Here is a 14,965-nt window from a genome sequence, read left to right as displayed (position 1 = left end):
AAAGCTGCTTCACAGTAACAAACAGGAAAGTAACAGAATTAATGATGCAAACGTGAGACAAATTTAAATTCTGCTGTGAAGCAGCTGTAGGAAGATAATATTGTCATTATTCAGCTCAATTCAGTTCAGTGTTGATTCAGCTCAGTTCATTAAAGATCATTCATCTTTAAACAAGTTTAATTCAGCTATGTAAGCAGCTCTACTTAAGGCAATAGTGTCATTATTCAGCTCGAGTCAGTTCAGTGTTCATTTCTTGTACATCCTTTATTTTAACACTGAATGCGTTGTATTGAAGTTTGTTTTGCTAAAAATACAAAGACCTAATCTTACCCCCAAAATGATGACAACAGCCTTTGAGCATGTTGTCCCTGTTGTTCCACACGGAATATTTTCTGTGATTACATAAAAATTTCCTGTCTTATTTCCACATTTGTCCTTAAAAACAAGAGGATGTTACTGTATAAACAACAGCAATACATTATGCATACATTAACGCCACCCCATCTTCCTGAATAAAATGGTTTATATTAGTAATAAAGTATTGAACTAAATGCAGAAGTGACACTAATGAAAGCAGGCCAAGTGTCACACAGCAACAATAAAAATTCACAGAATATAAAACAATAAAAGTATTCGTCTGGTTGTACCTGAGCAGCTATATAACTGCAATCTCCCCTGAAGCCAAATCTTTGCTGGTCAAAAGTTTTATAATGTCCACTTCCATATATTGTGCAGATGGCAGGACAGCTATTTTCTGTACATTTCCATGTTCCCTGTTGACAAGTGCTGAAAACAGAGTAATATAGCAAGTGGAGTTTAATTTCTGTGTTTCCACTGTTGTTTATGTTCTAAAAAGCTACATAACATACATAACATACATACGAAGAGGTCAGATGCAAAAGCCTCTAAGTGTCATCTGAAATTCTCTTCTAGTATGATCATTTTTAATCAAGCTTGTATACCGGTATTTAAGTTCAGTAATTACACTTAAAAATGACAATTCATAGGTAATTTTCATTGCTGTTTAAGTAAAATTACTGCACTTAAATATACAAGCTTGATCAAAATTATCATTCTAGAAAATTTTCAGATGGCACTTCTCATCATACATTCACTGGTAACCAAACCCATGACCTGCTCTATTGTTTGAGTTACAGTAGTGACCACTGCCCAGACACCAGGAGTCAAGTGCATACAGTCGCAATTATAATGAGGAAAAACAAATACACGCTAATAAAGAGGAGGAGCAAATGTAGAACTTTGTAAAACACTGAGGTATAGATTCTGTGTGGTCATAGTATTAAATGTAACTTTACAAAAAGCTATGCAAAGGTCTGTTTATTTACGCACCATTTATTGCAATCTACAGTTATCTCAGTCCCTGGTTCATAAATTTGTCCATTGTGAGGACATGGACAGTCATGATGTTTAACACAGTTTCCTCTGCCATCATCCAGTAGACCTGTAGGACACTGGCAGCCAGATTCACAGTCCATTGAAAACTGCCGGTGTGGGTGGAAGAGGAAGATCAGAGACAGCAGAGTAGAAAAGAAAAAAGAAAAGAAAAAAAAAACATTACTGCCAGTTCCAGGAAAGTAAATATTTGAAAAGTATTCCATAACCAGTTATCAAAGTATCAAAGTTTGATTTTCTGCTTATTTTATATGAGGTTGTACAATTTTGCAGCCCTGTTCTGGATTGCAAAACCAATGTTTGAGACATGCCTAAATACAGTTTAAAATTCTGAGTTTTATGATTATTTTTTAATTCTAGTGTGGCGAGCAGGACGAGGTCGAGGGACGTGAGAGAACGGTGCGAGGCCGGTGGCGTGATTAATGATGAACCCTGTGAGGCGCACTGGTCTCGTATCTCTCACGGAGGAGCAGAAGCATAAAGGAGGAGCAACGACTGTGAAGATCGAGAGACGCCAGGCCTGGATTTTATTTGATGGTTTGTTTCTGTTTTGTGTGGCCAGCAGTCGTCCGTGAGGGGCTGCTGACTTATACTTTCATTTTGTGTCTGTTTATTTTATGATTTAAGTCTTTGAATGTTCGCCGGTTCCCGCCTCCTTCTTCCCACAACATCAAACCTTGTTACATCTAGCAATAAACATCAAATACAAAAAAAATAAAAATAAAAAAACATTAAAAAAAAATAAAATAAAACAACATCAGAAACGACATACATTCTTCTGCTAAGCCCCATGTTTAACCAGGGCCCTTAGAATCATCCTAATCTCGACCCGTTATGGCGGCCATGTTGACGAGTACCAAAATTTTAAGTGATGGTATCAGTGCATCCCTTACTCACACCCAAGTCAATGAAAAGCCATAGAGAATTTGGCATATGATATGACACTACTGGAGTTTTTTAGTAATTAGTTATTTGCACTGGAATTCATTTTTAAACTAATCCTGCAATCACTGCCAGGTGAAAAGCTGTTCCACCCTTTTGAAAGGCAGTACAGTAGCAGGATGAATGGATTCACTTTGAGAAAAAGAAGAGAAGAGAGATTGGAAACTAGACTCACACAATCAACTTCCATTTGCATACAAGTCTCTGCACACTTCAATCCATATTCATCCTGGCCTGCTGTACTGCAGTTGAAGAAAACCTTTGGAGTAGCACACTCTGCCAAAGACAATCAGACACAGAAAAAAGACTCATGAGTAACTGTTTTGTATTGTAAACAACATTTAGAGAATTAAGAAACAGAAGCTTGCTGTAGTTTGAGCGATTTTACAACTGTAAATACTATTGTTGGTTTTCTAAATAATGGTTAGCCAGTTAGTTTTACTGTACAGTTAGTTTTTCTGATAGGATATGTAACCATAATTATTATGTCATGCTGGACCAAGTTGCCCACGTACACCAACAACAAAATCATTTAAAGCCAGATTCTAGGTTCAATACAAGTTAAGCTTAATTGACAGCACTTGTGGCATTATTTTATTTAACACATATTTCTTTAACCTGTTTAATGTTCATGGTGTAAAAGAGAGGTATCTAAAAGTATTTATGCTTACCCAGAATTTGGGTGTTCCAAAACTGACAGCGTAATGTTCCATTAACGCAAACACTGGAGAGAAAATATCAGATTGCCATTGGTTTTAAATGTACAATTTGGGAAGTGTACATTTCAACACTTTTATTTACTTTTATTTTTATTTTTATTTCACTTTTTTTATTTACAACTACTGCATAGAAATAGTATAATTTACTTACCAGTGTTCATTATTAATGTTGATAGACATGCCAGGTTGGACTATCTCTCCCCTGTAGTAACATTGACATTTTTCCATAGGTACACACAGTCCATTCTTATCCTGGTAGAGTCCATCTGGACATGCACATCCATCAACAGGCACAAAGTCAACGCTGCAGCTTTGGCGCTCAGAGCCGAGAGAAAGACAGGTACGCTGGCAGCTCTGCAGCTTATAGAAGTAGTTCTGCGAGGTCGGGCAGTTCTTTGTATACTTCTCTGTGGGAATCAGTTTGAAAGGAATGTGTTTTAAAAGTGCATGTTACACAAACCTGTACTCTATAAAACCAAAACAGCATAAAGTTTAAATGCTCAAGCTTTTCAAAGGTGACCTATCATGCAAAATTCACTTTTATATTTGTGGCAAGCAGGGCGGGTGGCATGATTGATAATGAGCGATGAAGATTGAAGGTCATGCATCATGTGGTCATGCGCACCACACCGGCCTCTTATCTCTCACGTCCTTCACTGTCGCCGCTCCTCCTTTTTGCTTCCATAGCTCCTCTGTGAGAGATTCATTATCATTCACGCCACCGGCCTCATGCCGTTCTCATGGCTCTCGGCCCCGCGCTGCGTGCCACAATATTGTTTTTGGACATAATTATGTGTCCACAGTGTGTGTTTACAACCACCCTGTTGTGGCAAAATTCCACCCACTTCATTTGTCATTTTCCCCATGAATCTGAAACAGGGTCTCAAAATGAGCCAAGAATGTACTCCAATGGATGCCACATTGGAACAGGCCCTGCCCGCGACTGGCAACACAATCTGCCCTAGTAGCTTAGCTCAGAAAACCATTTATCAGAAGTTTAAAGGGATGTAGCTTTATAATGCATGCAAATAATAAACAAAGAACAGCATGTTTTTGCTTCTACTCAAAAATAGGCATTTACAACATGGTATAATAAATTATCTGTGGGGTACTTCACAGATACATTCTAGAGACATATGAGTCTTATATTACAACTTGTAAAAAGGGGCATAATAAGTCCCCTTTAAAACAGGATGGATTCAAATTGGGTGTCAATGTTTTATCGTTCATCAGCTTGAATAAAATTGTCCTGAAAGTGATTCTAATGATATTGTTTCTCTGTGCCGATATTGTGACAGCTGTGGTCTGGACTACAGTTGGTCAGGCTATTTTTTTATTTATTTTTTTTATTTACAATGATTTTCAAAACTATATCTTTATCGTTATCATTCTTGGTATCAGGCCTTTAATCACAGCTAAATCCCAAAATTATTTTAGCTTAAAGTCCCCCTGTAGTCAATAATTCTATCCCTTAAAACTCACCTTTAATGAAAAAAAAAATAGATTGAATGTAACTCTACAATCTTGCTTCATTTACATACACGGAACCATTATTATGCAAATTAGCCCTGCCTCCACTCACTCACACCAGCTTAGAGATCCTTTGAACAACTCAGAACATCAGTGGAGAAAGTCATATAGTTCATTGTAACATTGTAATATACATCATACGCATATTGCTAAATCTACCCAATTTTTCAAAATTAACCAGGATAACCACCCTGCTTTAGAGAACAATTAATGATATTGTTAAAGCCCACCCACATGTTGATGTGATTGGTTACAAAGTAGTTTGTGATGTCAATAACACCAATGATTTCAAACCACATTTTTGAGACATTCTTTGGTTCACTGGGGATTTAAGGAGAAAATATTCAGCAACAGTGTTGACTTAAGGATTTGTACATGGTTTGTCTAAAAGCATTTTAAAAACACCACACAGACATATAATTGATTTTCACTGCAGGGGGTCTTTAAGTGATTCACATCTAGACTATCTGTCTGCAAAAACATTTGCTTTCATCCTTCTTACTGCACACAATTCCTCGCCAGCCTTGGAGGAATATTCCATTAGCTGCACAGGCCCGGGCGTATGAGGAGAACACCGCACACAGACAGTCCTCACTCTTCTCACACGTACAGCTGGAGTATTTGCATCTCTGAAAACATATAGACATGTATCACTGCTTATTATGAGAGGTTGGGTAACATTCATTACAATAAGGAAAATTGTACAGTTCTCAAGGTTTCCTGTTTTAGAGCATACTTTGTAGTAGCTGTCTGGATTGACAGTGGTGTGACATTTGGCAAAGAGGCTCTCCTTGTCCTTCATCTTGGAACACCAATACTCAGCAAAGTGCTCTAAAGGCATCATAACATATGGTGTTACAAGTAACTGTTATATGTAAAAACAATTGTGTATAAGTTTAACACATTACAAAAATTAGATATTGTAAATGTGCAAAAAAAGTCTTTCACCGCTGTCAGTGCTGTAGGAACAGGGGTCGTCCATCCTCTCAGAAGGGTTGGGGCAGTCGGACTGGGCCTTCCAGGCGTTTGCGAAGGAAACCGCTGTACCCTCCACCACTCCCTGAGGAGTCTTCAGGTCATCAGACAGCACTTTGTTAAAATTTCCACAGAGACCTGCACAAAGAAATGAACACCATACATAAAATAGGAACATGTAGGGTAACACGCACATGATATCATTGGACATCAGGTTTGATTCTCAAATTGCCCTGTTCATTTGAAAGCTTACAGGTGCAGCTTCAACCATCTGTGTCATGATTCCTGTCTTGTGTTCCACTTGTTTTGTGTGTACTTTTGTCATTTCCTGTCTTGTGCTAAGTCTTGTAGTCCTATGTAGTTTTTCATGTTGATTAGTCTCCCCAGGTGTATCTTGTTTCCTCATTTCCCAGTTAAGCTTGTTTGCCCCTGTGTATTTATAGCCCATAACTATTTTAACATAGTTTCACTTGTTAATTTGTCAGTTGTTGTACATGTATGGTTGCTTCTAGTTCGGTCATTCTTGTAGTTTTGTTTCTTTATCCCTGGAGTTCTTTATTATTTGTTCTATGTGTTATTTCATTAAAACCCTGCAGACAGATCCTCGCCTTCACCTGCTTTCTCCAGCACGTTACAGAACAACTGACCCTTCAGGCTCCCCGTTTCACCTCTGCTCCACCACCCTCCTTGACCTTTTTTTTTTTTTTTTATAAGCTAGATAACAAGGGGGTGTGGCTAAACAACACAAACACAAAATAATGAAATGTATATTTCACTTTTTGTTTAGATAATCATAGTTTTACACATTAATAACTAAAATATTCAGATTTTCAAGATCGATGGTCTGAGTCTTGGGTTAAACATAACCAATATCTGATGTTTTCTGATGCACACCATTATGCATTGCTCTGTTTGTTGTCAGGATTACAAAAAGTTTAAAAGTTAAATTTTTAGGCTGGTCCGCCTCAGCGGTCGAACAGCCCTCGTCAATGTCAAAATCACAGAAGAAAGACGTTATTGTTCACAGAAGACAAATGTGATTTCCAGCACGACGCTATTTAACACTGAAAGAGGTAACTGTAACATGTAATATTCTGTTATGTTCCATTTTGGTTTCAGTTTCACTGTTTGCTCTGTTCCTGTTCGCCTTGGTTCTCTAGTTAGTTCCCTTTCAAGGGAACTCGAGCTGCGTCGAAACGCTGTGGGAACGCCCCTGCGTGAGTGCGTCATGAAGCACGTATGGAATCAGTCCAATGGCGAGACGAAGCGTCCTAGGCAGGACGTCATCGACCAGGAAACTATAAAGCACCCCTAAATCACAACAGCGCTAGCTTCTGTGCCTTCAGCAAGCACTCTGTGTGTGAATCATTGTCGAATATTGTCTCAAAGTGTTTTTGTCTGTCCTTAGTTTCACTAGGCAGGAGTTTTTCACATCTCGTGGGGTTCGCAAATGGATCTGACAGAGGGGTTTGAGACGGGCCCAGCCTTATCTCAGCCTTCACCTGTCAGATCCAGTGCCTCTGTCCCGGGTTTGGAAGCACACGCTATGGTTTCTTCCGCCCAGGCTGAGGCCCCAATATTTTAACTATCCAGTTCTGAGGATGATGTTGTTAGTATTGGAACAGGAGATACTGAGGACTCGTCACCCCAGTCTCCTGCAAGTGAGGAATTAATGGAGGTGCTCACTCGAGCGGTGCAGAAATTAAGTATCGATTGGCCAGCAGATAGGCAGGAGTCTAGACAAAAAAGCAAGCTAGATGAACGCTTTCTGCCTTCTCGGATGCAGCCTCCACGGTGCCTTCCGTTCTTTCCAGACCTCCACACCGAGGTGTTGAGGTCCTGGAAAAGACCGGTGTCTTCACGTATTTATAGTCCTCAGACTTCCACATATTCCAACATAGCTGGGGCTAGTCAGTATGGTTATGGGGCGATGCCAAAGGCTGAAGAGACGCTTGCCAGTCATCTCTCTCCTGAATCAGCATCGTCCTGTGTTACTCACCAAGCCACTTAGAAACACCTCAGCTTTGGTGGGTAAAGCATATTCGGCGGCAGGTCAGGCCGCAGCATGCCTGCACACAATGTCTATCCTGCAGGCGTACCATCTACCAAAGACATGAGTGTGAGTGAGGAGGTTAGCTCTGATACGATTAGAGAACTACGTTCTCTCCGTGCCACCAAGGAGACGGCCAAGTCAGTGGGCCGTTCTATGGCAGCCCTGGTGGCCACAGAGAGGCATCTCTGGCTAAACCTTTCTGGAATGAAAGAGAGAGAAAAATCATTTCTCCTGGACGCCCTGCTTGCCACTATGGGCCTATTCGGTGACTCAGTTAACACCGTCATCGATAGGTTCCAAGAAGAAAAAAAGCAGGCGGCGGCGTTCCAGAAATTCCTCCCACTCAGAGTCCATGTCCCTGGGTAAAAAGAGCAGTCCCAGCCATCATCTAGTTCCTCACACTGGGCTCAACAAAAGCCTATTGAAGAGGTTTCGGAGAAGTTTATTACTCTAAAAACTATCTTCCTACTTGCTATTTCGTCTCTCAAGAGAATTGGAGACATTCAAGCTCTCTCGGTTTCTCCCTTGTGCCTGGAATTCTCGCCCAGAATGGTAAAGGCCTTTCTCCATCCCAGACCGGGCTACGTTCCTAAGGCTCCAACTAATGTTGTTAGACCCATTATACTGCAGGATTTCTGTTCTCCTCCATTACAGACGTCAGACCAAGAGAAACTAAATGTGCTCTGCCCAGTTAGGGCTTTAGATGCTTACGTCCACAGAGCTGCCCTATGGAGGAAGTCTGAACAATTGTTTGTTTGCTTTGGGTCACCCAGGAAGGGGTGCCCTGCATCTAAGCAGAGGATGAGCAAGTGGGTGGTTGAGGCTATCTCACTTGCTTACGAGTCGCCTGGTCAGCCTTCACCTTTGGCTGTACGAGCTCACTCTACTAGGAGTATGGCCGCTTCTAAAGCTTTACTGTCAGGAGTTTCACTACACGATGTCTGTGATGCGGCAGCCTGGTCCTTACCGCACACGTTCATCAGGTTCTATGATCTTGATCTCAGCTCAACTCCAGGGGCGCAGGTGCTTTCGTCTGATTGTGCGCTCTGATTTCACACGGACGGACACTTGCTCGCATGGCGACGTGGGTATTGGGAGACGCTGCGTCGCCCTGCCAGACTCCCGGCGTGCCCGTGATCGACTTGCTTCAGCCTATCAGAAGCAAGCGCTGTTGTTATTCAGTGGTGCTTTATAGTTTCCTGGTCGATGACGTCACCCACCTATGACGTTCCGTTTCGCCATTGGACTGATTTCATACGTACTTCATGACACACTGTAATTGGGCTTGACGCAGCGTCTCGACGCTGAGTTACATACGTAACCGAGACGTTTCCCAGGTTGTATATCAGTTCCCACACGTTCCGTTTTATCCTTCATTACACTCCAACATGTTTTGTTAATTTCTTTGTCTGGCTTCATCAGTGTTTAATGTGGTTATGTTACGTTATTTTGAAGAAGAAAAATACTTTTTTTGTTATCCATCTCCTTTGTCATGCATTCATTATAGCTACTTGTGACAGAATACTGGACCACAGAAAGGACTATACGCAGTGTTTTTCTTTCTTATTTTCCCCCTCTCCCCCTCTCCTTTTTACTACTCTGCCTGGAGCAGAAGGATCGTTCATTGGGGGACCATACAAGGGACTTTTAGATCTGGCTTGCCTAACTCACTATCCAGACCATTCACTTTGCTTTTTATACCACACCAACCTCAGGAAGCGTCCAAAGCATGCCTTCCAGTAAATGGTCCCAGAGAGGACTTTGCCACGTCTATGAACATCTGCATAGCAAAGGACTTCACAAGCCCAATTACGGACACAGAGCCCAGCCAGCCATAACCCTGCTGCATGGACATGACGCCAGAGCCCATTACAGACAGAGAGCTAGAGTCTGCCACAATGAATGAACCGGCAGCAGTAAGGTGAAATTCACTGAAGTTCACATTTTTTCAATGTCAGTGCAAGTTGCTTTTAGTTGAAACAGCTCAAACATGTATTTTAGTCTGGGACTAGTCTTAAGCCTCGTCTGTGAAACTGGGGGCATACAGTATGTTGTTTTTTGAAAGTTCTCACCACAAGTCTTGCCCTGGAAGATTTGGTCCACAGTGATATACAACTGCATAAGAGGCACCAGCTGTATCTGCACTTCCAGCCCAAAGGTGGTCTGAAGTATGATGTGAAATGATGACGGCCTGAACACTGTGAAGTTAGCTGGTGGAAAAGAGTCAAGAGTTTGAAAAATGCTTCACAAAAATATTAGTCTTCACAAACAATCATTCCTTAAATTTCAGCAGGTTTCAAAACAAAACAAAGAAATACAGAGCTTCTCTCTCTCACCTGCCATGTAAGGAAGTGAAACTCTTGCATTGTGTTGTACTGTGCCATCATCTTTAATCACCAGACGCTAATAAAGATAGACATGGTGTCACTGTATGTACATATTTTCGAAGTAAGAGAGGAAGTAAAGAGGGAATGTACTCACATTGTTCTTGTCATTGTAAAATAGCACTTCTATAGATTTCAAACAGGTGCCAGTAAGGGTAACACAAGGATTAATCTGACCCAATATGATGAACTTTTTCTCTTCATTGTCCTACAAAAACACAAATAGAGTTTTATAGAGTGTGGTGTTTAGTAGAGGACCTGGGTAAGACTGGTAAGCGCTTCATTTAGCGGAGAATATCTCAACTGTTATAGACTAATATGACTTCATTGAACACCGTGGGATGTGTGCCAACAGACATACATTATCACACTACAGGTGAATGGGACTTTTTCTTCTCTTTATATATATCCTCATACATTTCTACCAGATTAATCTTCATAAGAGAAATACTTTTTGTATTACACTTTGTCTAAAAAATAAAATAAAAATATGCAAATGAGCCAATATCTAATTAAATATGCGTACATATAAACCATTGAAGCTACAGATCTCTTACAGATTTCTGAGCTGTAGTGTGATAATAGTGTCACCGGTTGTGGTCAGTTTCAGGACTTTCGTCCCGGGTAGAGATTTTGGCACACATCCCACGTTGTTCAATGGGGTCATATTAGTCTATAACAGTTGAGATATTCTCCACTAAATGAAGCGCATACAAATCTTACCCATGACCTAGACTAGTTGTTCATTATTAAAAAAATCATATTTTGTTTAAAAATAAAAATGTCATGACATGAATGAAAACAAACAAAATAATAATAAATTCCAAATGTAAATGTCTTAGCAGTTACAGAAGCTATTGTTAGTGAGTAAAATACGCTTACTTTTGAGAGCACATAGATGCACTCTCCATGAAAATTGAATTCTTTCCCGTCGTAGGTGGTGAAGTGAAATCCTTCCTCCACTGCGCACAGGCCAGGGTGAGGAATACTCTTACAGATCCAATTTCCCTCCTTACATTTACTGAATTACACAATATAATTACAAACAGATACAGTAAACAACAAGCTTCAGGACTACTGATACAATGAAATGATAAAACAGTTTGGTGTACAGTTTATAGTGCTTTCTTTGCAATTAAAGACCTGTAGAAGGAGAAAATAGTCAAATGTGTTTTATTACCATTTCTCTTCAACTTTGTGAAGAACCTCTCCTGGGTTGTAGATGCGGTCATGCTTGCACTTACATTGTTTCACAGGGATGCAGCCCATGTTTGAGATTTCATCAAATACAGTTCCTATAACACATTTCATATTTCTTCATTTGTTTACACACAAAAGCTGATTCTATTAGCCCAAACTTGCAAACCACTTAATCAAAACACTCAAAGCAGACATTCACATTTCGCAAATCTATTCACACAATTTCCCAATTTGATTCCAATGTGTTGTTTTCCACAAATTCCTAGATGAAAATAGCAATTGGAATAAATCATGCTCTCATGTTCTATTGTGTATTTCATATTTCAGATTGATAATGACTTCTCCAAAAGCTAACTGAAGTCTAGTCAGAGCTGTAAAATACAGTAAAAAACAGTAATACTGTGAAATTTTATTACAACTGAAAATAACTGTTTTCTATTTAAATATATAATTTATCCCTGTGATCAAAGCAGAATTTTCAGCATCATTACTCCAGTCTTCAGTGTCACATGATCCTTCAGAAATCATTCTAATATGCTGATTTGCTGCTCAAGAAACATTTATTAGGGGCCAAGCACCGAAGGTGCAGAGGCACCTATTGTATCTGTTCCCGTTCTTATTCTTCTTTTTCTTCCGACTGGGAGTCTATGGCAGCCCATAGAACCGCTCGCGGGAAAGTTATGAAATTTGGCACACGGATAAAGGACAGTCTGAAAAGTCACCATAGCAAATTTGGAGTCTCCAACTCAATCCCTCTCGCACCACCAACTGTCCAAAGTTTCACTCATGTTTATGCTAATAACTTTTGAACCACAAGGGCTAGAAACAAAATCCCCCAAATTCCTTGGCTCAAGCCGATTCGATAGCACCCTATGACATAATTTTCCGTCATGGAAATTTGAATTATCTGAAAAACCTACTTTTCCGAACTCCTCCTAGGCCGATGCTCCGTTTTTTTTTTTAACCAGATCATCTACAGACCATGCCGACAAAAAGTTATGGAATTCATAAAAATTGATCAAACCGTTCTTGAATACCGCGCAAATTAATTTTATGTAGCGCTTGCAAAAACAGACATAAGGCTGTATCTCCGCAACGCTTGATTGGATTCAGACCAAACTTGGTACATGTCATCACAAGCATGACCTGAGCTTACATGCTGCGTTTCGGTGCAGCGCGACCTACTGGTCCGGAGATATGAAAAAATTGCTATTTTTGCTTATAACTTCTGAACAGTTTGTCCAAAAATCATAATTTGGTCGCAAGTGATAATCCATTAAATCATATTTTTAATTACTTTTTATATGATTTTTCAGCCATTTCGCCTAAAATCCTCTTTAAATGTCTTTAATTGCTCATTGTTGCAGTTGGTCTGACACTTTCAGCCATGTCTTGTCGTCTTATTCTGCTTGGCCCCGTTAATTGCTGCTTGCAGATATATTTATTATTAAATTTACAATATGTTTAATTTGTGTATAAGTCACTGAAAAGAAAACATGATTGGAGTTATTTGAAGGATGTTGTTGTGCTCTTTTTTTCTTTTGAAATAATTGCTTTCTAATGATAGTTTTAACTCTCTCTGTGACACTTGTTAATACTTTTAAATGATCCTTGTGTTTTGTTGAGTTCTTTGTCTGGTGTCATCAGTGATTAATGTGGTTATGTTATGCTATTATATGCCATAATGCAAACTATTAGCTTTAATACCATAGTGATCGAGATTGTGCTGTAAAATCAACATTCTGTGTGTGGTTCTTAAATCAACCACATTCAATAAAATACTGTACATATACTGTATAGTGGTACTTAAATTAAATTAAATATTGTAAATTAGATACTGACCTGGTGGGCAGAAGCAGCCATCGATGTTGTGTTCCTCACACAGTGTGTTTGTGTCTTTGTGTGAGCATGTTTCCATACAGGGGGAGCCGCTTTCAGAATGCACCATATTGTAGGGGCACGTCACAGCTGCATGGGAATACAAGTCATACGGAGACTGATTACACTTATTATTTCTTATTATTATTTCTTATATTTTTATAATATTTTAGTATCTCAAATAGTGCAGTTATTTCAATTATTATTGATGTAATTTGTATTTGAACAAAGAAATAGATGTGCCAATACAACTGAAAGTATGAATCTGTAATGTGCAACAGCTATTAATGAATCATTTGTAAGAAAAGATAATCAAAGTAAAGGTAAAGCTGAAGAGAGAAGAACCCTGTGATGTCCACCAGAGCTCAGTGTTTATTACCGCAGAAGTCATCTCTTCTCCAGGTCGGTGGATTTCCTCCAGCATGTGAGCACTGACGTGAATATTCAGACAAAGTCGCACAGAGCGAGGAGTTGTCAGTGTCTTCAGATTGATGCAAGCATAAATCAATTATACAGGCATTGATATACGGCTCAGGGTTCAACATCTCAGAGCAGGAGAACCAGTCTTCATCCTCCAAAAGGTCTTCACATACTGCCCGCTGTTGTGACAAAAGTGTGTATCTTTAACCTTAACCCTCAGAGGTCCATTTTATATCAATACTGTAATTATTTGGTAAGCCAATAAGGCATGCATTAAGAAATACATTAAGCAATTCCTCCAAAATCTATTAAACCAATACAAATAGCTTTTGTGACTTACATGACTTTCACACTGGTTTAACCAATCTTTCGCATCATCTTCTTCAGAAGGATTTTGGCAATTATGCTTTGGGTTGGGAACTATTTGCATATTCCCAAACTCAATGTAGCCAACACTTCGTTCGTATCCTAGTTGTTAATTGAATAAGATAAGGCATAGTTGAGTTTTCTAATAAAGACACTTGATATTCTTGGAGAGCTATGAAATTAGCAATACATGGGGGGAAAAATAAAATTTACAAAATTCAGAAATGACTAAATAAGACAGATGTCAGTCAATTAGAGCAACTCACCTGGTTTACTGAACTCATCAAGATCCCCATTAAAATTACCACATAATCCACAGGTTTGATCTGAATATTTAGAGTCCAGTTCGACCTAAAACAGCACCACAAGGAAAGATGCTTTTTCAATAAACCACTTTTCAGAGGGACTTGCAATAAAAGTCCCTTTCAAGGATAGGTGTCAGGGGTTCAGGAAGTTTTCACAAGATTGTAAATGCAACACAAAATATTTGTTCATTTACATTTATTTATAAAAAATAAAAAAATCTCTCTTAACTAATACTGTAAACTAAACAGGGAATCCTGTCAGTTGAGTATAGGTCAAAATGAACAACTATAAGAGCCATATTTCATGTTTTTAATTGTTCATTATGTAAATGTTGCATAATAAGTTTCCCGAGCAATGAACAGATGAATCATTCGCATCCTACCTTACCCCAGAATTCATTGCACCTGTGATGTTTTGAGAGAAATTGTTGAATTACACTTTTAAATGTAAATTTTGGATTCTACCTACTCGAATAATCGAATGTATCTAATGATATAAACGTAAAAACAATATATAAAGCCGTTCAAATGTTGACATTTCTTACCAAGATGCAATTTTATAGTTTCTACTCTTTATTATGTACATAAATGGACCAAGGTGAATATTTTTTTTAAGGCAGTTGAATACAAAAACATTACTACTGCTCATCAACAACTCTGTAAACTAGACGTTTTCATATTTAACTATATGAGTCAGGGCTTGATTACCTTACTCCCTAAATCAGATAAAGACCTGACATATATAGAATATTTTCATCCAATTACATTGCTTAACAATAA

General features: G+C 39.0%; 1 protein-coding gene across 1 annotated transcript in view; it reads right to left on the bottom strand.

Annotated features, from left to right (window-relative positions):
- LOC311282796 (mucin-2-like) overlaps nt 1-14,965 on the bottom strand; it is a gene marked incomplete at both ends in the record, with an annotated part of 37,552 nt that overhangs the window by 10,442 nt on the left and 12,145 nt on the right. Inside the window, 18 exons of the mRNA XM_084396804.1 lie at nt 331-435; nt 648-786; nt 1,351-1,502; nt 2,531-2,631; nt 3,027-3,079; nt 3,226-3,508; nt 5,107-5,233; nt 5,341-5,435; nt 5,553-5,717; nt 9,705-9,842; nt 9,969-10,035; nt 10,114-10,224; nt 10,899-11,037; nt 11,197-11,311; nt 13,059-13,184; nt 13,474-13,575; nt 14,147-14,231; nt 14,569-14,590. Coding sequence (XP_084252930.1) covers nt 331-435; nt 648-786; nt 1,351-1,502; nt 2,531-2,631; nt 3,027-3,079; nt 3,226-3,508; nt 5,107-5,233; nt 5,341-5,435; nt 5,553-5,717; nt 9,705-9,842; nt 9,969-10,035; nt 10,114-10,224; nt 10,899-11,037; nt 11,197-11,311; nt 13,059-13,184; nt 13,474-13,575; nt 14,147-14,231; nt 14,569-14,590 — 2,125 coding nt within the window. The remainder of the gene's footprint in view (nt 1-330; nt 436-647; nt 787-1,350; nt 1,503-2,530; nt 2,632-3,026; nt 3,080-3,225; nt 3,509-5,106; nt 5,234-5,340; nt 5,436-5,552; nt 5,718-9,704; nt 9,843-9,968; nt 10,036-10,113; nt 10,225-10,898; nt 11,038-11,196; nt 11,312-13,058; nt 13,185-13,473; nt 13,576-14,146; nt 14,232-14,568; nt 14,591-14,965) is intronic.

This window comes from Rutilus rutilus (assembly GCF_951802725.1).
Source record: "Rutilus rutilus genome assembly, chromosome: 23".
NCBI classification, from domain to species: Eukaryota; Metazoa; Chordata; class Actinopteri; order Cypriniformes; family Leuciscidae; genus Rutilus; species Rutilus rutilus.
This window is presented reverse-complemented; position numbering and strand designations above follow the sequence as displayed.